Here is a 27,063-nt window from a genome sequence, read left to right on the forward strand (position 1 = left end):
CCCAGGGATCCAACACCGAATAAAAGTTCGTAGACGATATTTACCTTCTTTTTCACAAATTACATTTTTTTATTCTTTATAATTGCGATTACAAGTTGTATCTCCCTTGCACTTCAAAATTACTTCTTTATGCATACTTACCTGACCTCAAAAAATCACAACGTCCAATCCGCATTCCTTACCTCCAACAATTACAAAAAGAACATAATGCCTTTTTTTCACAGAAAAGAGCGTTGTCGTCACAGCGAAGAGCGTTGCCGTCTCAGTTACGGCAGCGCATCATCGCTGGTACTCGCAGCGGGAATATTACAATAATGTTATATTACGTAGGGGCATTAAAAGTTGTGGATATCAGATGAGGCACATGTTGATGTCCCAGGTTATGTGAACAAACAGAACTGCCGTTGCTGGTCAAACACAAATTCTAATGACGTTCACGTGCGCCCTTCACGCGCTACTAAAGTGACAGTATGGTGTGTTTTATCACATGGGATTATCGGACCGTATTTTTTTCGAAAATGATCAGGGAAACACAATTACTGTCACTGCAGATCGTTACGTGGAGATGTTACGAACTTTCTTTACACCTGCATTGAACGACTTTTCAGACGTTCAAGAGGCCTGGTTTCAACAGGACGGAGCGACATCACACACTGCACGGCAATCGATGGAATATGTGCGAGAATTGTCCGGCAACCGTGTGAGTGATCTCACGATTCGGTAACATTCCCTGGCCCCCTAGATCGCCAGATTTATCCGTTTGTGACTTTTTCTTGTGGGGCTGCCTTAAGGGCAAAGTCTACACGACTCGAACAAGAACTGTGGATGATTAAAAACAGATAATTCGGGATCCAATTCACAGTATCCCAGCTGAGATGTGGCAGTGGTCAATGAGGAATCTCAACAGCAGATTTCACGAATGTATTCGTACAGGAGGACGCCATCAAAAGAACGTAATTTTTTTAAAAAAATAAACATCAGTGTTTCGTAAATGATACTGATGTGTGAATGTTGCAATGACTCTTGCTTCCAAACATACCGTGTGCCCGCCGCTCTCTCGCTGGTTGTGTAGAACCAGCAGCTGATACACTCCCGTCATATCTCACGGTGAGCGTCGACAACATCGTCGCACGAAACACGTAAGTACACCACTGGCCCCCAATCTAGGTTGTTAGCATATCCTGCAGAAATACATGCTATTGTTGAGTATTTGTCCAATTTTAAAGTCAATTCGATTTCGAATGCAAATGAATTTAGGCAAACTGCAGTTTCAATGTGGTAGATGTTCATAAAAAACCAAACTATGCAGTATACATTACCATGGTTGGCAACACGACGTACTTTCTGCTCGCTCACAGCCAAACTTGTTTGACTGTGCCGCATCCAACGTTCCGTAGTGCTGTTCTTGAGCAACGTGGACGATAAAGTCTTCCACGGTGCAAGTCATGTGCAACAACAACAACCAGTACATAATAAAAGATCACAATCACGATTCAATCCAATTCTCGAATCCGCGACGTATTTATTTCTCTCGATACTATCTCCAAAACGCGTCTTTCCTCTGTAATTTATTCTTGCGATAACAACTGCAATCAGTCTAATGTGATTTATTTCGTTCGTTAGACTTTTAATTCTGGATTAATTTTCTTTCTCGTTTCGTCTGAATTTCGTCAGCTTGCTCCAAAACTGATTAAATGCTGGTAACGTTTTTCCGCGGTATTCTAATACGTTATAGGAGCCTTTATATTTTATGAAGTAATAGCTTTTTCATGAGATGAGAAAACATTTTATTTTCCAAGCACAGATCAAAAACTAACAACTCGTAACCAAGCCGACTACGGCAAAGATAAATGTCTATCAGCTGCAGCTTTCACCCGCTGTTTTCGGCGCAGTGGATAAATGACGTCGCCACATCAGCCCCCCTCCTTTTGAAGCCGGGTGCACCAGGTATGTGGGGAAACTTGCACTTGACTTTTCTACCAGCTCTCGTGAAAACATCTGGTGCAGGCAATGGCTGCTCCTGTTCTGCACTTGCTGCTTCGTTGTCCTCTTCTGAAACCGAGAGCTCGGCGAGACTCTCTGCTGTTTCCTTGGCCTCCACGTTTCAGGGTGATTTTGCAGACCGAGGAAGGAGTGTACCCTCTTCGGTGTAAGCAGGTTTAAGCCGCTCAATTGAGACTGTCTCTTCTTTACCATCCTTATCGATTTTGAAACTGTGGCTTCCTCTTGTGATTACCCTGTATGGTCCAGAGTAAGGCGAAACAAGCGGCGGGCGCACCGTATCATCCCTAAGCCACACGTGGGACGTTGCTTGCAGGTCTTTATGTACAAACACTCTCCGGTCTCCATGTCTGACAGGGTTAGTGGGTTTGATGTTTCTCATTCTAACGCTGAGTTGTCTCGCGACTTGCGTGCATAGCTCAGGGGCGAACGGCTGTGTAGATGCTGAAACGATAAATTCTCCAGGAATCCTCAATTGCTCGCCATAAACCAATTCTGCGGAAGAGCATTGTAAGTCCTCCTTCACGGCCGTTCTCAATCCGAGTAGGACCAGCGGTAGTGCTTCAGGCCATGTCGTGGAACTACACATTAATGCAGCTTTCAGCGTGCGTTGTAGTCGTTCCACCATTCCATTACTAGATGGATGATTGCTTGTGGTGCGTAGGTGGTTGCACCCGCACAGTAGTAAAAGTTCATGGAAAAGTTGGCTTTCAAACTGCCTTCCGCGATCTGTTGTTATGTTTTGCGGAACGCCAAACCTGGGGAACCATGAATGCAACAGTGCTTTTGCAACCGACTCCCCAGAAATGTCTTGTATTACAACTACTTCTGGCCACCTGGTAAAACGATCAATGATTGTGAGCAAATAGCGTTGTTCTGAAGAACATGATAGCGGGCCCACAATGTCCACATGTATATGTGAAAATCTTGCAGATGTCGTCGGGAAGTCAGCAATAGGTGCAAAGACATGTCTGCTGATTTTATTACGCTGGCATGTTAGGCATGCACGCTCCCATGCACGACAATCTTTTTGTATTCCAGGCCACACTACTTTGGAGGAAACTAACTTGACTGTAGCTCGTACTCCTGGATGTGATATGTTATGTAGTGCACTATAAATCTCGCGACGATATTGTTCTGGTATGTAAGGTCGCTCCTTTCCTTTTGCTACATCACACCAAATTCCGTCTGGAACATTTGGGACACACACACGTCTGAGCTGCAGCGCAGTTCTCTGTTCCTCTATTAGACGGCGCAAGAAAGGATCTTCTCGTTGTTTAGACGCTAACTCGGTCCAACGAATCGAATTTAAACTGGCACAATTCCTAGACAGGCAATCTGCGACCAGGTTGTCTTTTCCTGAAATGTGACGCACGCCAGTTGTGAACTGTGCAATGTACTCGACTTGCCTGCACTGACGTGGTGACTCGTGCTCTGTGTCTCGTCGAAATATAGCTACTAACGGCTTGTGATCGGTAAAAATTGCAAAGTGTCTCCCTTCGACAGATGTGCGAAAATGCTTTATGGCTAAGTAAATATCAAGCAACTCACGGTCAATAGCACTCCATTTTTGCTGCTGTCGAGTCAGGTTTTTAGAGAAAAATGCGAGCGGCTGCCATCTGCCATCAACTTCTTGCTGTAGCGCTGCACCCACTGCTGTTTGGCTCGCATCAACCATGAGCGCTAAAGGAGCGCTCAATCTTGGATGTCCCAGTAGTGTTGCCCAAGAAAGACATTTCTTTAAGTCATGGAAAGCTGCTTCAGCATCTGGACTCCATGGAATTTTACGATTTCCTGTTGTATTTTTCCCTGCAAGTAACGTTGTGAGTGGCTCTTGGGCGGCAGCTAATTTAGGTAAGTGACGTCTGCAATAGTTGAGCATGCCTAAAAATCTGCGAAGTCCTTTGTAAGTTGTGGGAAGGGGCATCTGTTGTACTGCTTCAACCCGCTCAGGCAAAGGTGACAGGCCTGCTGCTGAAACCAAATATCCCAGGAACTTAACCTCGCGTTTTCCAAACCTGCACTTTGTTTCGTTAATAATTATGCCATACTGTGTCAGACGGCGGAAAAACTGCCGCAGATGTTCGACATGCTGATATGCAGAACCAGAGAATACTAAAATGTCGTCCATATAACAAAATACGAACGGTAATTCTCGAAGCACCTCATGCATGAATCTTTGCCATGTTTGGGCAGCGTTTCTGAGGCCAAATGGCATAAAATTGTACTCAAACAAACCGAATGGTGTGATAACTGCTGTTTTTTTAATGTCAGATGGAGCCATGGGAATCGGGGTAAATGATTTGGTGCAATCAATCACACTAAATATTTTGGCATTGCTAATCGTACTGTTAAAATCAGTCACATTGGGTACTGGGTAGCGGTCGGGAATTGTGCGGGCATTGAGCGCCCTGTAGTCTCCACATACTCTCCATGAATTGTCTTTTTTACGGACCATGTGAATTGGAGATGCCCACGAACTATCAGACCTACTTAGAATACCTGTTTTTAGAAGTCTGTCGAACTCAGCTCGCGCCGCGAGCAGCTTCTCTGGAGGCAGACGCCGCGGGCGGAAGGCAACGGGTTGACCTCGTGTCGTGCTGATGTGGTGTTGAGTATTGTGTCTGCATTTCCTGGTTGCGTTGACGGGTTCGGTAAGTGCTGGAAAGTCTTGAAGCAGTTTACGAAAAAGTGATTCCTCGGACAGTGCCCTGATATTGCCTGCAGTATACGAATCGTTACGACTGTCGGGTGTCTTCTTGCGTGACGCACACGTGTGCGCCCCGCTTAGTTGCGGGTACGACATCGCATCACAATATCCCGACGCGGATGACGCGGTAGAGGAGCCGGGAATCTTCGTGCGGAAAGACACGGGCACATCGCACTGTACTTGAACCGACGCGGAAGACGCAGTAGGCAATATCCCTTCTGTGATAACTGTCACCAAACGACGGTAAACCAGGTCGGGCATAAGTCAGTAGTTCCGTAAAGAGTCCGCCCCAATTATAGGGCTCGGCACACCAGCAACCACAAAAGTCCATTTTGGATGGAAGTTGGAATTTAGATGTAATGCCAACTGTTTCTCACCATAGGTAGATATTCTGGAATTGTTTGCCGCAGTCAGCACATGTTGCGTTGTTGTCGTGAGTATATCACCTCTCTTTCTTGGATAAACACTGACTTCTGAACCTGTGTCAATCAGAAACTTCTCACCTGAAGAGAGGTCCAACACGAACAATCGGTGTGATTGGTTGACTGCAGATACTGTGGCGTTTTCACCTCTTTGAATCACGCTATGACTCGGGCGCCTATGTTGTTGTTGACGAACGTTAGCGCCCTTTAACGCCCGCCTTGTAAGTTTGGGTAGCTGCAGGGTTGAATACATTGACGGGCAGTGTTACCGAAGCGTCTGTGGTACCAGCATCATTGATCTATCAAATCCTGCTGGATAGCATTTCTTCGTCTTTTCCAACTGCGACTTCGTAGCTGCTGGTGGAGTGAAGTTACTTGCACGTTGAGTTTTGCCACTTGCGCTGCCAGTTGCTGTATGGTGGGTTCGGTCGATGAGCACTGCTGTTGGGGAGTATTATTGCATGTTCCTGGCTCACTGACGTCAGATTCCATCACACTACACGTTCTTGGGCCTCTATCCTGGCTGGAGTTGAATTCGGAACACGCAGAAACTTCGGTTAAGGTGTTTGCGATGGTGTCTGCCTTTTTTGCTAAGACTTGCAATGGTAAGTCTGTTTCTGCTGCAATGACGGCACGGATGTTGGCAGGAAGTTTACGAAGCCATATTAGACGTAAAGACTCCTCAGGTAGGAGTTCCGGGCCGGCTAATGAACGTAAGGCTTTGAGTACTTGTGACGGAGTCTTGTCGCCCAAATCTTCGTGTGCGAAAATTTTTTGTAGTCGCAAATCTGGTGACAACGTATAATGCTGTATGAGAGCTTCCTTTAGCATAAAGTAATTTTGTTGCAACAAGGTTTCTTCTACTTGCTCTATCACTTCTAAATTTAGATGTGAAACCACTATATTAAATTTGTCAATGTTGTTAGACACCCCACGCTGCCGAAATATGCATTCAGCCTGCGTAAACCAAAGCTGGGGGCGCGTCGGCCAGAACGCGGAAAGCTTAACATTTCCGTGTCGCGCGTAGGTACTCCCATCTTTTGCGTTAACATCTGTCGTTCCGTTTTGTGGCGAATCAAAGGGCGTGGACCGCGATCCTTGGTCGAAAAGACTGTAGTCTTCAATCTTGATTCCACTGCACCATGCTTTTGTCTCTGAATTCATTATTCTCGTCGGTACATATATTTTCTTTATGCTTCTGCTACGATTTTTCGGGGTCACCACTATGGGAGCCTTTATATTTTATGAAGTAACAGCATTTTCATGAGATAACATTTTTTTTTCCAAGCACAGATAAAAAACTAACAAGAATATACAACTCGTAACCAAGCCGACTACGGCAAAGATAAATGACTATCAGCTGCAGCTTTCACCCGCTGTTTTTGGCGTAGTGGATAAATGACGTCGCCACATCGTGAACATCGAGCGAATTTCTCATTTGCAACCCAAGCGGCAAATCGTTATAGTTTGTCATAAACAAAATATTGACTTGGGTTCAGAATCAAGTAATGGTTTTCGAAGGAGAACATCTTCCCGTTTGAATGTTACCTTTACTTTAAAAGCAACATAGATGAGTGTATACAGTATCCATATGTATGAGAACTTTTATTACGAACCTGTTCAAATGCAATAGAAGTTTTTAAGTTGATAGAATTGAATGTTATTTCCTCGGGCGTTTCACAGAATTGTCAGGTTTTAAGCAGATCATTTGATTGTCGTAGTTTCTAGTACATAGCTTCTCGCGTATCCCTAGCGCTCGCACGACGAGTCTAATGTCACGTGATTGATCGAGAAAGTCAATATTGTATCGAGTGCTTCGGCATATCGATAAATCCCTTTCTCTTTGAACGCAAGCATTGTTTTCTACACACTACCGTTCGGGATCGTTCAAAATACCTTTTTATGAATATGAGACCTCAATGGACAAAGCTTCATCTGTAAATATAAGACGACCCTACAGTCATCTATTAAACAATGTAAAAACGTTGACCTGAGCAGCAGTTACTCGATATGCGAATATAAGCGACCCTGTATTTCTCGGACAACCGATCTAGGAAAAACCTCGTCTTATAACCGGATAAATGCGGTATTTGTTTTAGACTTTGGTCGTAAGTTTTGCATATAATGTCATAATGTTGTTAACTGAAACTTCCTGGCAGACTAAAACTGTTTGCTGGATCGGGACTCTAAATTGTGTTTCACGAGCAAGTGCTGTACGTATTGCAGCTTCAAGTCCGTTAGTAACTCGTCTCCTATCTTCCATACTCCACATCCGTTCTCCTGCATGATGTGTGCTGTTCCGTTTTTGTTGGTGGTGGCGTAGGTTTTCTGTTTACTGGATCCATGTGGGTTTATTGGCAGTGGCATCTCGTTGAGGGGAACAATCTTCGTGTAAGTTTTTACTGTGTTTAAGTCATTAGTAAGAACAACATTCTCTACCCAAAACCACCTATGATCTTGTGGAGAACGTGTTAATTCGTGATATTTTATTTTGCTATCCTTTTTTCCCTAGTAACGTCACCCGCTTGGTTCTTAAGCCTTGTATCTGTCACATAAATGACGTCAACGCTCTGTCGGTATGGTATCGCACTGTTAACTCGCCACTTACGATTTTCACTTGTAAGAAATGATTTCAAGAAAACTGTCAAGTGATAGTGCAATGAATAACAGCATCAGCTCACTAACATTGTTGCCAGCAGTTGAAATCCACAGATTCGTATGAATCTAGGTTTATAACTCATTTTGTTTTATTTCAGCGCTTGCGAACATATCTGACAGACATCCACATGACAACTCCTTCCACCTCGCCGCGGGCTGAAGGCCCACCCGACAGCAAAATGGCTTCAGGCTGCAATTACAGAGGCAGGCGCCACGTGCCCGCTGAAGGCAGCGTGATGTGGCATACGGGCATCAATGACTTACCAGACGAACTGCTGCTAATGATCTTGTCCCACGTGGCTTTCACCGATCTACTGGATGTGGTACCGAACGTGTGCCGTCGTTGGAAAAAGCTGTCTCAAGATTCCAAGTTGTGGGCTGACAGGGAATTCAATATTGGGTAAGAAACCTAGTAATACATAAAACGCGAATTGTTCTGCTTTTAAAAAATATTGTGGGGTGATACCTTTATTTATTATATTGTAACGTTGACGTTGAAAACTTTGCATTTAAACATACTGTCAGGTCAACTCATTGGAGTAATCTGGTTTTAACCGAAAATGTATTCCAGTTTTAGAATACTGTTTTCCTTTTTTTTGTATTTGTTAGATTGAGAGAGTGTTGGGTAGATGTGGTAGAGGCACTTGGTATGTGTGTATGCTATTAATTCCCCGTTAATCTTTTTCCCTCTGCCACCTATGAGCCAGTGTGTATAGCAATCTCTTTACCTTTCTATTTTGCTCCTTTAGGTTTGTATGTGAGCGTGTATCTGTTCATTTATCCTCGCCCTCATTTTTATCCCGATGGAGTTTTAGAAAAGTGTGAACGATCTGGTCTGGAGGGACAGTTTAAATTCAGCTCCAGTTCAGCTGGAACGAAACATGCCACTTCTCGCAAAAAAATTACAATCGGAATCGTGTTTTATAGCAACTGAGGTGAGTTCTGCCACGAGCATACGGTATGTGTAAAAAATCTGGGAATACTTAATAAAACTGAACCCACCCATTGCGCCCAGTGACAGAGGCCACCTGTTTGAGGGCTGTGACGTACGAAAAGTACTTTCTGATTGTCACAGTATAGGTGCCTTGGACGAATACGGTATCATCGTCTGGGATGCTCTAATTCCTAACACCTTCAGATATATCGAAAACTCGAAAATATTTGACCGTTGTGGAGAAAAATAGGATTGTCATTGGGGTCATAAATACAATGATGGAAAAAAATCGCAGCACCGAAAATTAATTACTGTAGAGTAATGAAATTTTGGCCATACATCTGTCTAGGTAACATATTAACTGATTAACATTTCGAGATCACAGATTAATCTTAGCAAGAGAGAAGCCTTTGCAAATGTGAAATGCCGGTACATTAATAACCGGTGTAACCACCAGAATAATTTCTAACACGCAAACGTGCGTTCGTGGTGTTGTAGAGGTGCCAGATGCCAATTTGTTAGACGGAGTTCCTCGCTTGTTGCACTCGGCTGCTCAACACGGGGGTGGTTAATGCAGTTTGTGGCCGATGCTGGAGTCGTCATCTCGCGACGTCCCGTACGTGCTCGATCGGAGAAAGGTGTGGCGATCGAGCAGGCCGAGACGACACGTCGACACTGTGTGGAGCCTGTCGGATTACGACAGCGGTATACGGGCGTGTGTTATCCTTTTGGAAAACACCTTCTGGAATGGTGTTCACGAATGGCAGCACAACAAGTCGAGCACTGAGGCAGAATCAGCTCGATCAGACAACACTTGGCAACACTGAAGTCGCAGGAGGTGGTGGTGGTTTGAGGTAAGTGAAGTGCACGTGAGACAGTGTCTGGCTCTCAGCTGTCCTCGAACTAACCAATTTGTAACAGTTCATCGTGGCATTGTGCTGCTCAAATTGGTGCTGCAGACGCACGTACCGAACACGACGGCCTTCCCCTCGGCAGTGCCACACGGTCGTCTGAAGCGCGGTCTTCTCCCAGTTGTACATTCTCTCGACCACCACTGCCAGTGATCAGTGTACAGTGGCTACATTCCTGCCGAGTATTTCTGCAATACCACAGAAGGAACATCCAGTTTCTTGTAGCCGTCTTACACGACCTCACTCAAATTCACCGAGGTGTCGATACATCCCTGTCGTCTTTAAGCCTTTCGTGACTGACGTCAACCCGCCGTGTCCGATCTCGAAGGTACCTAGAGCTCACAACAGTTACAGTGCGTGTCTGAAGCAAATCTGATTCGCATCCTCACAGTGGCGTCACTGGTGCCACTGCTACGCGACTGGTGTGAAGTCTGGACAGGTGACATCTTTCAGATATACAAACACGCCTTCCAACTTTCATTTATGTAGGACAACTCACACTGGGTGTCGAGATTTTTTTATCCGTCAGTGTATTATGAGTCAGTTATTAGCATCCAGATAGGCTATATTTGATTCTGTCTTACTTTCTGAGGTTACTCACTGTAATATGACACCATTTAGCATGCCTGTGGCCTAGTTTTGACTGAAGGAGAAGAAAGTGCACGAAGTAATTTTTAGCCATAATACTGCCTGGTGCACTGAGAAATAAATTCTCTCGGTACCCTCGTGCAGATTTTATTCGTTTACATTACAGCAGTATAGGCTTTTATAATTTCTGATTTTTAAAAAGATATTTAGCCTTGTTTACTATGACCAATTTGTATAAACATTTTACCTGCAATTGTAAGCAAGATCTTTTGTATGGCTTTAGTGTTTGTCATGTTTCTCTTTGTGAATAAATCTGGAAACCTATCACAATCCCATCCACCTGCTGTGGGCTGTGTGTGCTAGCCGTTTCTATTTGTACGTTTCTTTTCTCAGTAGTACATGAAGTGTGAGCAACTGTGGCTGCTACGTATTTACTGCGTGATGCATCTGTGTAGGCTAGAGCCCATTCTAGTAGACGTGGACGGTGCCGCTTATCTGAAAAGGCAATCTGCTGCATATTTATGCAGATGTACGTACTTCTTGTCAGACTGAGCTGGTCATTTGTTTTTGAATACATCTCAGCTATTCTTACGGTAATGTGTTTTATAGGACACCACGCAAGGCCTTGTCAAAAAAATGTGGGCAGCTACCTGCTGGGTCTTTCGTATGTTTTAGGCCCAGTTGCCCGTGTATTTAATATCTTCTGTATCAGTAAGTTATTTTTTATATATTTTTAAATTTTTTGGGCTTTTAATGCATTGACTGTTACTGGCTTTTTTGCTAAATCACGGTCATGCCACTTGTATGCAAGGTTGTATTTTTTCTCATAGATCAATCTGAACATGCCTTGTATAAGGTTAAATGCATCATTGGAGGAGAAATAAAATAAAAAATCCAGTTTTGCAACCAGTACTGTTCATTCATTTGTATTCAAGATTTCGTAATATTCGAAACTTTCTTTAAATGTGCAGAAAAGTAAAATTACGTACTTAAGAAAACACACGAATGTGGTATTCTACGAGTACGACATCCCTGAGTTATTATTGGAATCGTTCAACTTGTACAAACACTTCTTTAACCATTTGTGGGAATCTGAAATGGGGTGACCACATAGGCAATTGGAAGTAAAGCAGATGATATATTTAATTTCACTGGGAAATTGCAATCAAATTCCAAATAATATTGCTTACATACATCATTTGATCCATCTTAGAGCATTACTCGAGTGTGTGCGACCCAAACCAAATGTGACTAACAGCTGATATTAAACTATACAAAGTAGAATAACATGAACAAACAGATTTTTTCGTGTATTATTTAGAATCCAATTGCTTCAGTATTGCTGTCGATGTATATTCATGATACTGTTGCTTCATATATTGTTATTATTAATATTGTATTGCTAGTAATGATGATGGTGATGATGATGATAATTGTTATTACCACCATCACTATCACCAGAACCACTACCAACGGATGAAAGGATCCAGTGGCAATACACGGGACTCACACTTGGGACAATGACAATTCAAAACTGTTTCCAGTCATCCATATTCAGGCTTTGCACGATTTCATTAAATCTACTGAGGCAAACGATGATACAGTTCCTTTGAATGTGCATAGCTAATTTTCTTCCCCATTCTGCTCCTGTACACATCTTCAGAAACCACTCCCCACACCTGGCCATTTCCCTCCTACATTCAGCCGCTCAGTCGGCATCCTGCCGTGCTAGTTAGAGGTTCGTGCTGTACTCCGTTGAGTTACTGTGACAGTTTGAAATTTCAGCGTTAATTGAAAATGCCGCGAAGTGTGAAGTTTCTGACTGCAAAAAACTGTACACCGATAGAAATCTATCGGCAGCTTTGTGAAGTGTATGGGGACAACATAATCACTGAAGGTGGAGTGCGTCAATGGGTCATAATATTTAAAAATGGCCGAACTAACGTTCACGACGAAGAGCGAAGAGGAAGACCCAGCATAGTGACTGCCGAACTTGTCGGAAAATTCGATGCCGCGGTCCGTGAAAACCGTAATTTCACAGTATCGGAACACTCTATGAGTTTTCCACAAATTTCACGAAGTTTGTTGCATGAAATCATTACCGAAAAGCTTGGTTACCACAAGTTTTTCGCAAGATGGATACCAAAAATCTTGACAGAGATTCACAAAAATCAGCGAATGGCTGCAGCGTTAACGTTTTTGGACGCTTACGAGAAAGATGGCGACTCATTACTCGATCGCATCGTTACTGGTGACGAAACGTGGGTTAAGCGTGTGAACTGTGAGACAAAATTGCGGTGAGTGCAGTGGGGGCACACAAATTTCCCCCAAAAACCCAAGAAATGCATGCAGACAATGTCGGCAAGGAAGGTGATGGCGACTGTCTTTTGGGACAGAAAAGGTGTGATTTTTGTGGATTTCCTGGAAAGAGGCACTACAGTAAACTCTCAAAGGTATTGCCAAACTCTGCACAACCTCAGAAGAGCAATACGAAACGAGCGCAGGGGAAAGTTGGGCTCAAAGCTCTTGCTGATTCATGACAACGCCCGGGCCCACACGGCAAATGCCACTCGTGAAGTTCTCGAATCTTTTAAGTGGGAGTTGTTTCCTCATCCGCCGTACGGTCCTGACCTGGCACCGAGCGACTTCCACTTATTCCCAGCAATGAAGAAATGGTTGGCTATGCAGCATTTTGATGACGACGCACAGCTTCGAGAAGAGGTAACCACGTGGTTGAAGCCGCAGGCGGCCGAATTTTACGATGAAGGAATTTCTCAGCTCGTCCATCGCTACGATAAGTGTCTTAATTTAAATGGCAACTATGTAGAAAAGTAGTATTTAAGTGTGGCTTTCATCTGTATATAATAAAAAAGTTTTCCAATACTTTATTTATTTTTAATTCCAAAACGTAATGTACTTTGTGGATAGCCCTCGTACTAAATCATCTGGTAGGGGCCTTCTGATTGACCAGGTTCTCTCCAGTCTTGATCTGTCTCCTGCCAAAGAGAGCTGTCCTAACCATATCATTGTTGCCTGTGGCACTTTTTCAGCTGTCGACCTTGCGCTCTCTTCCCCAAACTGATGGACTTGCTACAGTGATTGCTACGTGACAGTCTTTCTGACAGTGACCACTTTCTAGTGATTTGCCACTTCCTGGTCATTGTCGAATGGTGACTGATGCTTAATGATCAGTTTTCATCCAATATGTAGGATGAGTTCATTCATTTGTTTGCAAAGGAAGGCCAATGTTGTTTGCCCCATTTTGTCCGGTCGGCAACACGCTTTGATGACAGAACCGAGGTCCACATTCTGCAGTCTTTCTCAAACGATTTTACAGAGACTGTTTGGTAAAAAACTTGCATTTTTGTGTTAAATATATCTTTTATGTCAGATTCGTGATGATGTGCCCATCATTTCATTGTTGGTCATTGTTATTGTGATATTGCACGAACTTCGAAAAAGTTTGTAATGAAAACTGGGGGTCGCTACGATTTTGCGTGTGGGCCGTACTGCATAATATGTAGCCGTGTATGAAATTTAGCTGACGTATTGAATTTTTCTTTAGACTTTGGTGTAGGTCTTTACTTGTAACCAGTCTGAAAAAAATTGATCTGGTGCAGCACACTCTTTTGCAACCCACAACATTCCTCATATTTTTCAAACAGTTTCAGTTGTTGAAATGTTGTTGGCAAATGATAGCGAACAAAGAGGAGAATATTTTTCCAAATGGTTATTGTGCAAAACTTCATTATCTACCTTGTTATTTCCACTAACTACAGACTTTTTTGACGAAAGAGTGTAATTCTTAAGGGCCATCGATAGCTGGTGAAACGAGATATGCCGTTGGGTTTTGAAACAGCATCAGTGAAGACATTACACATTTATTTTTGTAGTGAGGATGTGCTTTTTCATTAGCTATTGACTTGACTTTACTTTTCTTCAATTCCTCAATTAATAAAACTACAGTTTCAGAATTCTCTTGCAGCTGCATGTGCACAGCATGTAAGTGAGGAGAATAAATGTGTAGGTTTTACTCAAAACTTGCAAGACGTGATGCTTCTCTAAAAGTTACAAATGGCTAAAAAGCCTGGTGAAAACCAAATCACTGCTTTTTGCATTTTCAGCGGAATTCTTTCTAGACACTAACCAAAGCAGAGGTGACAGTAGATCTTTTTGAATGCTCACTATACAAGTGTGGGCACCGAGAGGCTCCACTTAATACTTACAAAAAATGTGGGTGTAGAATTTAGTTTAGAACAGCACTTCCCTCCACTGCTCGGCATTCCCCGTACAGTACGTGCCTGCAACCCCCATCACTATTGCCCCTCCATCCGTGCCGTGCCGATTGCGCATTTATCAGCCACGTTATTTTGCACGCACTCTACCACTTTGTCCCCTCTGTCGAGAGGGCATCGGCAAAGCCTCGGACACTACCACCCGTGCTATTGGAGCTGTTATTCCCCTCTCCACGAGTCCCCCCTACCTCTGGCTGCTGCTAAAGTGGACCAAAGACACTGCAGTGGCTAGTCAGCTGTGAAAGTGTACTGCAACGTCTCTGATGACATTCCATCACGACAAATTATACGATGACGCTTTCGCCGATTGAGAACTCTTCGGGCTCTTCACTCGTCACGTGATGTGACCCCAGATCCTGATTCAATTCGTCATCCAATTATCCAATGCACTTTTCTACTATTCCTAGAAAGTATTTTCCATTCACAATGTTGAGATAATATAGTTAGCCCAACCCTCGAACTAGACAGAATCCTAGCTATTTCTTGAAGGATTATGTAGTTTCCAAAATAATTATAGATGAGCATAAGAAGAAACTTAATCATACATCACCCAAAATTGCAATTTTGTGGTTTGAAAGCTCACCTATGTTGAGCATTAATAACACATGTACTTCCTTCACAAATCATGCCAACTCATATACAATTAAACCTCCTGGATTCAATATATTATGCCCAAACTGAGACTCAGACAGGATAATGGGGATCTCTTTCCTTAAAAACCTTAAAATGTTTCTACCTATGCTTTGGAACTCGGTGCACCTCTAAGGATGGCAGTATGTGTATCTTATGTTTCTGTGTCTGAGCAGATATTTCCTCTCAAAAAGCTGCTACAACCGCCACCCCATCTCGGAAGATGTCTTTCTTTGATAGAATTCGTCACGTGCAAATATAACTTAACAACCCCAAACAATAACTGTACTCTTGCCTATGACATTTTATAATTTTCGGTTGCAAGTATGATTTGTTTGTTGGAAGACGTAGGGGCACACAACTCCTCTGGAGTGGTGTATATTACCACAGTCGAAACGAGGGACTCGTTGCATTGGCATAGCGAGGTGGAATGAAAGCACAAATTGCATTGGCACAGCGAGGTGAAATGAAAGAATAAATTGACCAGATGAGAGTAGGACTTGGACACTGAGGGTTCCATACAGACTTATTTATGTATATGAAACAGTTTATTCATTTATCAATCTAGAATAGTAGTGACTTGTGCCTGGTATTGACATTGATACTTGAAAGGTATGAGTCCCAGAGATTCCAAGACTTCCAGGAATGTTTTAATTTCATGTTTGAAATGGCAAAAGAAATATATTTTTCATATAACAAAATTACAAATCCATAATTTTCTTTTTTTCCCTTTATTTATGCTGTGAAAATATGCTTTTTGCCAACTTTCATAACTCTACGTCAATGAGGAGTACCCTAAATTTTAATGAGCGAGTTTGCGAGTATCAAAATTTGTGATGTAAATAATCTGTAATAATATGTAATAAATAATAAATCTTTGGATTACATTGACTTAGAAGCTTACATTCTTCACACTGCCGAGGGACTGTAGACGTTAAGGTGTGACAAATTTCAACTTGATATGTGTACACATATCTAAGAAAAAGGGATTTTAACAGATTGTGGACAGTCAGTCTGTCTGATAACAAGAGACAAATAAAATGTTTTTCATGTGATATAATTGCAAATTAACAATTTTTGGAGTTTTTTCCTTTGGTTGTGTTGTAAAAACTTGCTTCATGCAAAATTCCATGATTCTGCATCCTATAGGTTTCGATGAGTAAGTTTGTGAGTATCAAACTTGCAACGTAAATGGCCATATCTTTTTATTGCACTGACATAGAAGTTTATTGCTCCAGTGGGTGTGTAGCACACTTTGTACACATGTGACGAATAGTTGTCTTTACGTTACTGAGGTAAACGTGTATGTGCAAAATCAGAGTTTAATCTTAGTGTTATTAAACAGTGATAAAATAAACTTACATTATATGAGCTAAATCACTGTTTAATTAAACAATAATAAAAGAAAACCTTCCTCCGTGTCATGCTGTTGCCACGTACAAGTGTTACCCCACAGTGATGGCCCACTCGAAGCATTACACGGCACAGTCGGGTCAGGTCCGTGCGACCCACACTTGATTACTAATTATCTCGTAGGTAACTGCCCGATTGTGGGATCGTGCTGCTGGCTCAGAATCTGGGCATTTTCTTGCTTGAATCGTAATTTTTTTTCATCTAGGTTGCTGTTTATTTTATATTAGTGCTGCTCTTTCGGCTGTACGACAACACAACTTATTACTGTGTTAGCTGAAGAAACAGTGAAGGAATAGATATGGACTTCAAATTGTAAAACTAGGGAACAGAACAAAACAACATCATTTGCGATCGGTGCACTTTATGCGCAGGCACGCCATTTCGAGGGTTAAATTTTTTTCTTCACCGAGGGACGGTAGATGGTAATATGTGAGATAAATTTGAAGTGCATATGACTACGCATAGCAAAAAAAAAAGGTTTTTAACAGTGTGACACAGACAGACAGTTGGACAATAGAGTGAAACAGTAAGGGCTTTCGCTTTTAGCAATTGAGGTACAGAACTGTAAAGATAAAGGTACTTCAAATGATCTTTTCGTTCTATTGCCACGTGAAGGAACCGGTAGCTCTGAGAGGTAGTGTTGTTCTTGTTCTTCCATTTTTGTGTCTGTGTTTGTTGCCATTTAATTTTTTTATCTGTTTACTTCTGGTTTTATGAGAGCATAGCTTCAATTATACATGCTAAAATAGGTTACTACACACTGTTTGCAAATTGTCAGAGATACTATTTGCGAATGAACTATCGACACATTACTGTGTCGCAGGGCCCTGTGGCAGTGCTACCTGGATGACCGTAAGGGTGGTGGGAACGAGCAGGAAGCAATAGAGATCTTCCGAAACATCCCGAACCTGTGTATAGTGCGCATGTGGTTCAATGTCAACCCCCTCGTCATCCAGGAGCTCTGCGATCACTGCCCGAGGCTCGCGGAGTTGCACCTCCATCCCAGTCAGAAGCTCACCTACTCGGTAAGTGTCACATCTTTTAAAGTGTAAGGTAAGTAAACCTGCCAGTGGTTACACAGGGCAGCTGTTCACATCTCAGGAGATACACAAATTTTCCCTGGGCGTTCATTAGATCATTAGGGGCATCGTGGAAAGGCAGTGGACACGGTGTGTAAATTTTCTGACGTTTACGGTTCAAAATCGACCACTTTACAGTTTGTACTAGTAAAGTATCAGCATATTTATTTCTGAAATTGGTAACTGTCAGAGAATTTCAGTATCTGTATCCGTAGCCTCTGTAAACGCCACAGCTGGAAACAAAACTACAATCACAGCACACTTTCTCATTTCTGTTATACACTGCCACCAGCAGCACTCCGAGCAGACATAAAGCTGAGCCTCTGGATACAGTATCGGATGAGTGAGAATAGTTTGTACTGACTTGTAATATAATTTTTGCAATAGGAAGTGTGTGTGGTGCCATAAATATCGGCAGTCACTAAATGCCTTACTTTCATAAGGGCCTGAAATGTACGAAACGGAACAGTTGTTGTTGTTGTGGTCTTCAGTCGCGAGACTGGTTTGATCCAGCTCTCCATGCTACTCTATCCTGTGCAAGCTTCTTCATCTCCCAGTACCTACTGCAACCTACATCCTTCTAAATCTGCTTAGTGTATTCATCTCTTGGTCTCCCTATACGATTTTTACCCTCCACGCTGCTCTCCAATGCTAAATTGGTGATCTCTTGATGCCTCAGAACATGTCCTACCAACCGATCCCTTCTTCTAGTCAAGTTGTGCCACAAACTTCGCTTCTCCCCAATTCTATTCAATACCTCCTCATTAGTTACGTGATCTACCCACCTAATCTTCAACATTCTTCTGTAGCACCACATTTCGAAAGCTTCTATTCTCTTCTTGTCCAAACTATTTATTGTCCATGTTTCACTTCCATACAAATACTTTCAGAAACGACTTCCTCACGCTTAAATCTATACTCGATGTTGACAAATTCCTCTTCTTCAGAAACGCTTTCCTTGCCATTGCCAGTCTACATTTTATATCCTCTCTACTTCGACCATCATCAGTTATTTTGCTCCCCAAATAGCAAAACTCATTTACTACTTTAAGCATCTCATTTCCTAATCTAATTCCCACAGCACCACCCGATTTAATTAGATTACATTCCATTATCCTCGTTTTGCTTTTGTTGATGTTTAATTTTATATCCTCCTTTCAAGACACTGTCCATTCCGTTCAGCTGCTCTTCCAGGTCCTTTGCTGCCTCTGAGAGAATTACAATGTCATCGGCGAACGTCAAAGTTTTTATTTCTTCTCCATGGATTTTAATTCCTACTCCGAATTTTTCTTTTGTTTCCTTCACTGCTTGCTCAATATACAGACTGAATAACATTGGCGAGAGGCTACAACCCTGTCTCACTCCTTTCCCAACCGCTGCTTCCCTTTGATGCCCCTCGACTCTTATAACTGCCATCTGGTTTCTATACAAATTGTAAATAGCCTTTCGCTCCCTGTTTTTTACCCCTGTCACATTCAGAATTTGAAAGAGAGTATTCCAATCAACTTTGTCAAAAGCTTCCTCTAAGTATGGGAAAATTTATTTTCAATTTTCTTGTAAGCTACAGATATCTTTTGAAGAATAACTTTTTTTTTAAGAAGAAAAAATTATTAGTAAACAGCAGAAGACGTGACCTTTTGTAGAAAGATGTTGTACATCTACTCAACATTGTGACGTCTGCTTTACTAACCTTCCAGTCACATGAATGAGTGAAATAAGCCTCCTAGCTGAAGAGGGAACCACACAGGCATCAAAAGCAATAAAACTGTTTACCCACACAGAAGATACAAATTCTGTAAGTGTTGTTATACCAGAACTACAGACTGAAAGAATCTTAAACACATTTGATTTTCAGGCAAAAGTGATTACATTTACAAAAATATTTGTGTATTCGAAAGTTGATTGAAATGTAAGATTGTGCGAATCATTAGGCTCCATACAACGCTGTAATGTTAAGGGAAGTGTGTATCATAATAACAGATAACCTCTCATAGAACTGACAATAGAAATATATGCTTCTCGTGTATGACATATATGTTTAAATTCTCTTGCTTTCAGTGGAGTGAACTGAAAGTGAAAGTATTTTTTCATGAACAAGTTGTAGTTTATGTCACTGAATCAGTAAGATTAGACCGCTTGTACATTTATTTCACGATCATGTAGAAATACTTGGAACTCGCACATGAAGTAACTATTTTAGGATGCCTGTAAACAGGGAATATAAGGAATTATCAGGGAATTTCATGCAACTGCAAAATATCAGGGGATTTCATAAAGTATCAGAGAATTTTCTTGCAACTACTCAATACTTTTTTTTAATTACTGCAGAGAGGTACTTTGTGCCAGCATGTTCATCACAGTGATTCTTGCTCTTTATGGATTGCAGTTGAAAGCTTAGTACACATTATTGTTTACAATAACACCATAATTGTTGAGACCTGTATTTGTGCTTGTTGTTCTGTGATATAAACTGTGGAAACTGAGTCATGGAACATACGATGCATATGTATCATATAATGACCTTACATACTCTTTGCCTTTTTTAAACATAACAGTATAATATAAAGTTCCATAGTCCTAATATCATTCTCTCCATTCGTGCCAAAATATAATCACCATCATCATCATCATCATCTCTCATCTCTCCACTCTCCACTCTTTTCAACATTTCACGAGGACCCTATTTCACCATAGTATCATCACCTGATAATTCTCAACCAACCAATTTAATATTCTAAAATCAACCTCTACATTACGCATTTATAGTCAAACTACAATCAATTCCAGTACACATGTATCACTCAACTATTCCATTAAAGAATATTACTATCATTATCAACAGTTTTCATCTATGTGATCTGAAAAACAGTTTCCTTACTTAATTAGCATTTATTGCATTTATACAGCATGACAATTATTGAACTATATGAAAAAAAATGCAAATTAGTTACAAACTATGGCATGCACACACTTTATTTAACATGTAAACATCACTACAGACATTCGGATGTAGGTTATAACGTGTCCGATTTGCCTGCCGTCATTGGCGACGATATGTTGCACACAAATAGTGAAATTCTGCACAAGCCGCTCAAGTGTCGGTTCATTGATGCTGCCGATGACCACCTGAATGATCGTTTTCAGCTCGGCAATGGTTTTGGGGTTGTTGTTGTACACTTTGTATTTAATTTAGTCCCACAAAAAGGAGTCACGTGTTCATATCTGGAGAATATGGCGGACAATTGAGGCCCGTGTCAGTGGCCTCTGGGTACCCCAGAGCCAGAATGCAGTCCCCAGAGTGCTCCTCCAGGACATCAAACACTCTCCTTCTTCAGTGGGGTCAAGCCCCATCTTGCACGAAACACATCTTGTTGAAATCGGGGTAACTTCAGATAATGGGGCTGAAATCATCTTCTAAAAGCTTCACACACCATTCGGTAGTCATCGTGCCGCCGAGGAATAGCACACCGATTAATCCGTGACTGGACATTGCACACCACACAGTCACCCTTCGACGGTGAAGAGACTTCTCGATTGCGAAATGTGGATTCTCAGTCCTCCAAAAGTGCTCGGCCACACTGTACTGTGACATTTTCACATGCAAATGGCCGACAACAACAATGCACGTGCACGTGTGCGTAATAATTCCCATCGTGCTCTGTGGCCAACCGTGCAGTTTGAATGTCCTAACACAAACCGTTCAGAAGTTATGACAATTGTATTTCATGTAGTTCAATAATTGTCACCCTGCATATTACATAATCAATGTATAATACATGTATCTATGGACATTACATAGTCAATACTCAAATGTGCTCATAGATGAAGGTTCGTATCAAATGCTTTTATTCACAAAGTTTGTAGAAATTCTAGATTTTTTCCATAATAATTCAGATGCTGACTGTGAATCTGCAGTGTAACAAGTCTGAACCATCTTCAAAATGATACAAGTTTCGAATAACAACACACACTATTTCACCTAACTAAATACCGTGTATCTGCAAAGTCTCTCTACAGTGGTGAGCCTCGCATGTCTCGCCTTGTGGTGCACACAACGTCGGCACCACATTTGAGTGTCTCCTGCAACAGGAAGGGAAAAGGTAAGTTAGTGTTTCTATTAGCAGATACTGTAAGGGGGGCCACAGTCACACAGGGGATGACCCCTGTGGTTAATGAGACCAGACAGACAGGTTTTATAGTTAAAGTCAAAGTCCAGACAGACAATAATCAAGAAAAATAGAATAAAAGAAGTTCCATGTACAGTAAATAGGGATAATGCTAAGTGCGAGGGTCTACGGTTTGTGCGCAGACGTACGGTACGTAACACGTGCTTGCCAGTCGACCTGTCTGAAATGCCGACAATTTGCTCGGTCAGTAGATGCCGCCCGGCGGCACTGCGACGCGGGTGCACCACCTGTCCGCCGTCTGCAGCGCGCCAATTAACTAGTGAGGCCTCGGGCGCCAATATGTCTTTCTTTGCTCACCACGGAGCCTTTTGATATGACCGTAATTAGCCAGTGTTAGGACGTCGGACACAGTGGTCGTGGGTGTGCGTAGTGTGCTTATTTTTTATGATCTGTCTTTGTTAATAAAACTGTTTAAACATACTTCTCGTGTTCGCGTATTGCCATACCTCGAGGACCCGCCGCTTACTAGTCCTCACAAATATTTTGTCTAATTGTCATTCGTGGCAACAATACAAACTACCCCCTCATAGAAGTGGTGTCAGCCTGGGGATAATTATGGAAAATCTACAGTCCTGAAGAGGTGCAGCACAACGTGAACTTCGATCGGCAGCAGCGTGAACATCTTCTGACTACACGGGGACATCCGGTGCTGGAATTCAGGTCGGTCTCCTCCAGTTTGGATAGAATACGAAAGGCAGTGACGGATGTTTATTTTACATTCGAGTGACTCATTGGCGTTAAATTAGACGAAATGTCGCAGTCCGATCTGGGTAACATTGTCAACCTACAAACTGTTATTAATGAATTGCGAGAAGAGATTCGGCAGTTAAAAACAAAGACGTGAGCGTAACATTCCGAAAGACTTGTCAAATGATAGTTCGTGCAGTACAGGTACAACTACAATAAACAATTTTTCCAGTGTTTAGCTGGAAACCCAAAGATGATGTGTGAAGGTGTTTTTTCGTAAACTTGAAGGTGCCACACAGTTAGGATCCTGGACAGATTCCAATAAGCTAGTGGCCGCCAAATTAAGAATTCAGGGAGCAGCACAACATTTTACTAGCGTGGAGCCTACTTGCATGCAAACAGAAGATTACAATAAGTTTAGAGTGATTGTTGTTCAGAGATTTAAACGTAAAAACACAATCAGATTTTACAGAGAGCAGCTTCTCAGTTTGCGAATGCGACGAGACGAATCTATCGAGCAGTTTGCTGACAGAATTCGAAACATCGATGCTCAAACATGCGAGTTAGTAGAAGATGAAAATGAAAATCACATTCAGTTGTTCGAAGCCGACCAGAGAGCCTTGGACACATTCATTCGTGGGTTGCACAGAGAGAAAGTAAGCAAAGCTGTTCTATTGGCATGATATAAAACGTTTCAGGAAGCAGTAGAATCAGCTGTTGATTTTATTGAAGCACTAAGAAGACCGAATGAGATGCAGAAACAAGAATGCAGAGTTTTCAACACCACAGTACAATGCTACAGATGCAGTAAGCTGGGTCACAAGCATAAGAATTGTATAGCGAATCGAATCTGCTGTCAATTGCAGGTTGCAGGGTCACGTTTTGAGAGATTGTCGCAACAAGAAGAAAGGTAATGCAAATAACAGACAATCTGCCAGATCTTTAAACAAGTACGGGGTTGTATGGGCTACCCCTCCCTCTGCCCGTTGCCAGAGGCAGTGATTCTTGTTAGTTCCAGTGAAAATCAGACTGAAAATGACTTCTTGATAGGTGCTCTATATCGTGGGAGAAACATCAAACTACTTATTGACACAGGAGCACAGACCTCATTAATGTGGTGTGGCATGCATAAACGGGATAAATTGAAACAACCGCTATTAAAAGTGTGAGGGTTAAATGGAGGGAAGCTACGGAACTATGGAGAAGTCGACGTAAAATTAATTCTTGGCCAAGGCCAAGATGAAGGGGAAAATATAGATAAAGATAAATACACAGCAAGGTTGCGAGTAGTTTCAAATAACGAAACACATTATGACGGTGTACTTGGATTTGATTTCTTGTTTGCTAATGAAGCAGACATATTTGTCGCAGAAAGAAAGATCAGACTAGGCCGTAGCAACTACAACCTAGGAAATCGTTCTCCAGATCATACTCGAAGGAGCAGCAATACTGATGTTGTGGGAATGGACTGCCCAAATGATGCATCAGTTCAAATCGTTGAGTCGATGTTCAAACTGATCAGCCTCAGCAAATTCCCAAGGGTGCAGGAAAGACAATCTACGGTGAAGTTCAGTCACCCCGATGCAAGGAAGGAACTTTGTTATTGAGTGATCTGAGAAAAGTGAGTTACTGGGTACAATGAATTGTTATGTTTCTAGAAGTGTAGGTGTCGCTACAATGGTAAGACAGAATGTCGCAAAAGTCCCGGTTACAATAACAAATATGAGCAATGAGGATGTTGTTTTGCCCCGAGGAACAAAAGTTGCTGAAGTGTTGAGCGTAAGTAACAGTGACGTAATACAGATTCCAGATGAGGTAACAAATGCTGCAGTTATAAACACAGATTTTTGTAACAGTACCGCAAAATTACAATGAGGAGACGAAGTTAAGAATGAACTGAAGCGAAAGATTTGGAAGAAGATAGAACATTTGACAGCTGATGAACAAAAGATTTTAGCTCCTGTTTTGTTGGAGTATGCAGATTTATTCGGAGAACGTGCAAATTTACCTGTCACTCATTTAGTTCAGCATCGTATTCATACAGGGAATGCAGCCCGAATTGCACAGAAACCTTCCTGTGTACCATTCAGTCAAAGAGAGTTGGTAGAAGACATGGTTAAAGAACAATTAGAAGCGAGAATTATAAAACCAAGAGATCCTTCAGACCCACTGTGGAGTTCGCCTGTTGTAATTGTAAAGAAGAAACCAAATTCTGGAGAACGACAGTACTGGGAGATGAAGAAGCTTGTACAGGATAGAGTAGCATGGAGAGCTGCATCAAACCAGTCTCAGGACTGAAGACCACAACAACAACAACAGTTCTGTTTTTGTGTTGATTACCGATCTTTGAATGCTGTGACCACACAAGACATTTACCCCTTACCAAATTTAGTGGAAACCTTGGATTACTTGGGCAGATGTCGAATTTTTCCAGTATGTGATTTAACAAGTGGTTATCACCAGTTAACAGTGCATCCAGATGATCAAGCAAAAACTTCATTTGTAACAGCAACAGGAGTCTACAAGTATCTTTGTATGCCATTTGGACTTCATAATGCTCCAGCTTTATTTCAATGCCTGATGGATTCAGTTTTACGAGGGCTCACCCCAACGCAAGCACTTGTTTACCTTGATGATGTAATAATTTTTGGTGAAAACATGAAGCAGCACACTGAGAGACTACAAGCTGTTTTTGAGCATATAAGAAGCTCAAACCTGTCTTCATCAATAGATAAATGACATTTTGCACAAAGTAAAGTTAACTATCTTGGTCATGTTATAACCAGTGAAGGTGTTCGACCTGATCCAAAATTAATTGAAGATGTAAAGAATTTTCCTGAACCACAGAATTTGAAAGAACTACAGTCTTTCTTGGGATTGTCAAATTTCTACAGATGATTTATTTCCAGTTATGCGAATATAGCACGTCCAAGGACACAGCTACTGAAGAAAGGAGCCACATTTAATTGGTCAACAGAATGTAAAAAGGCAATGGAAGGACTTAAAACTGCTCTAACCACAGCCCCAGTGTTAGCCTATCTGGATTTCAGTAAACTTTTATTCTTTCAACAGATGCATCCAGTTTTGCCATAGGTGCAATCTTGCCTCAAGAAGTTGATGGTCATGAACATCCAATCTCATTTGTTTTTCCAGACAATTAAACAAAGCAGAATGTAATTATATCAAAACCCAAAGCACAAAGCTCCTTCTCAGTAGTAGTATAACACATAACAGATGTTTCTTAACAGGAAGAGAATTTACAGTTATTACAGATCATGCCACACTTAAATGGTTATTGAGCTTAAAGGATCCTAGTTCCAGATTAACAAGATGGGCATTAAGACTGAGTGAGTACCAATTTAAGGTTATTCACCGACCTGGTAAACAACATGTGACTGCTGATGCAGTGAGTCGAAAAGTCAATGTTTGTTTTACAATAAGTCGAGCAGAAGAGTTAAAGGCAGCTCAAGAAGAAGATCCACAATGAAAATTATCGAAAAATGATCAACGTTTTGTCGAAATAGATGGATTATTGTACAAAATCACTAGTAAAAGAAACTGCCTAGTTATTCCAGAAAGCATGAAAGAGCAAATCATGAGAGAACAACACGGTTCTTTATCATCAGTACATTGCGGTAAAAAAGCAACAAACATTAGAATTGCCGATCCACAAAGTTGACATTTTCGAGTTTCTTTCACAATGTGATTCCTGTAACAGACGGAATAACGTAGGGAAAAGTAGAACACCATTGCAAGAACTGCCAGAGACAAGCGAACCATTTGAACGAGTAGGACTAGATGTCGTAGGACCGTTGCCTAAGACTAAAGATGGAAACAAATACATATTGCCAATGTTAGAGCATTTCTCTAGATACCTTCTCATGATACCGATACCTGACGTCCGCCCCCAGTAGCTGAGTGGTTAACGCGACAGACTGTCAATCGTAAGGGCCCGGGTTCGATTACTGGCTGGGTCGGAGATTTTCTTTGCTCAAGAACTGGGTGTTGTGTTGTCCTAATCGTCATCATTTCATCCCCATCGACGCGCAAGTCACTCAAATGGAGTCAAATCGAAAGATTTGCACCCGTCGAATGGTCTACCCGACGGTGCAGTGGCCTGGTGTAATGTTAAGCTCTCCTTGTACAGCTTAAGCGTTTTCGTGGACTTACTTGTTGAAGAATGCTGGTCCTGCTTTCTTGCAGCGCCGATGTCTTCTGCTAGCACCGGACACTTCTCCAAAGATTTCACTGCTAGGAAGGGGAAATTTTCATTCTCTCGCTCTCTCGCTTCTTATTTAAAAAATTCAATGTACCAGAACATATTTATTTCCAGTTTGTACAAAAAAACAACAACTTTATGACGTAAGCCCACACATTACCGGACACCCAGAATCGGTTAATTACACATTTTTGAACACAATTAATACATAAGCTTTTATCGTGGCTGACTATCCACATCCAGTCCACGTACTCTCAACAGCAGTTACACGTCTAATAAACAGTCACTATCTCGAGTCTCTCCATTTGTTTTTTTAACAATATAATGCT

General features: G+C 41.8%; 1 protein-coding gene across 1 annotated transcript in view; it reads left to right on the forward strand.

Annotated features, from left to right (window-relative positions):
* Window positions 1-27,063, forward strand: part of LOC124795270 — a 151,072-nt gene that overhangs the window by 15,396 nt on the left and 108,613 nt on the right. The window contains exons 2-3 of the mRNA XM_047259217.1: window positions 7,890-8,191; window positions 17,386-17,587. Of these exons, the coding sequence (XP_047115173.1) occupies window positions 7,920-8,191; window positions 17,386-17,587 (474 nt within the window). The 5' untranslated portion in view covers window positions 7,890-7,919. The remainder of the gene's footprint in view (window positions 1-7,889; window positions 8,192-17,385; window positions 17,588-27,063) is intronic.

Source organism: Schistocerca piceifrons, chromosome 4, assembly GCF_021461385.2.
Source record: "Schistocerca piceifrons isolate TAMUIC-IGC-003096 chromosome 4, iqSchPice1.1, whole genome shotgun sequence".
Lineage (NCBI taxonomy): Eukaryota > Metazoa > Arthropoda > Insecta > Orthoptera > Acrididae > Schistocerca > Schistocerca piceifrons.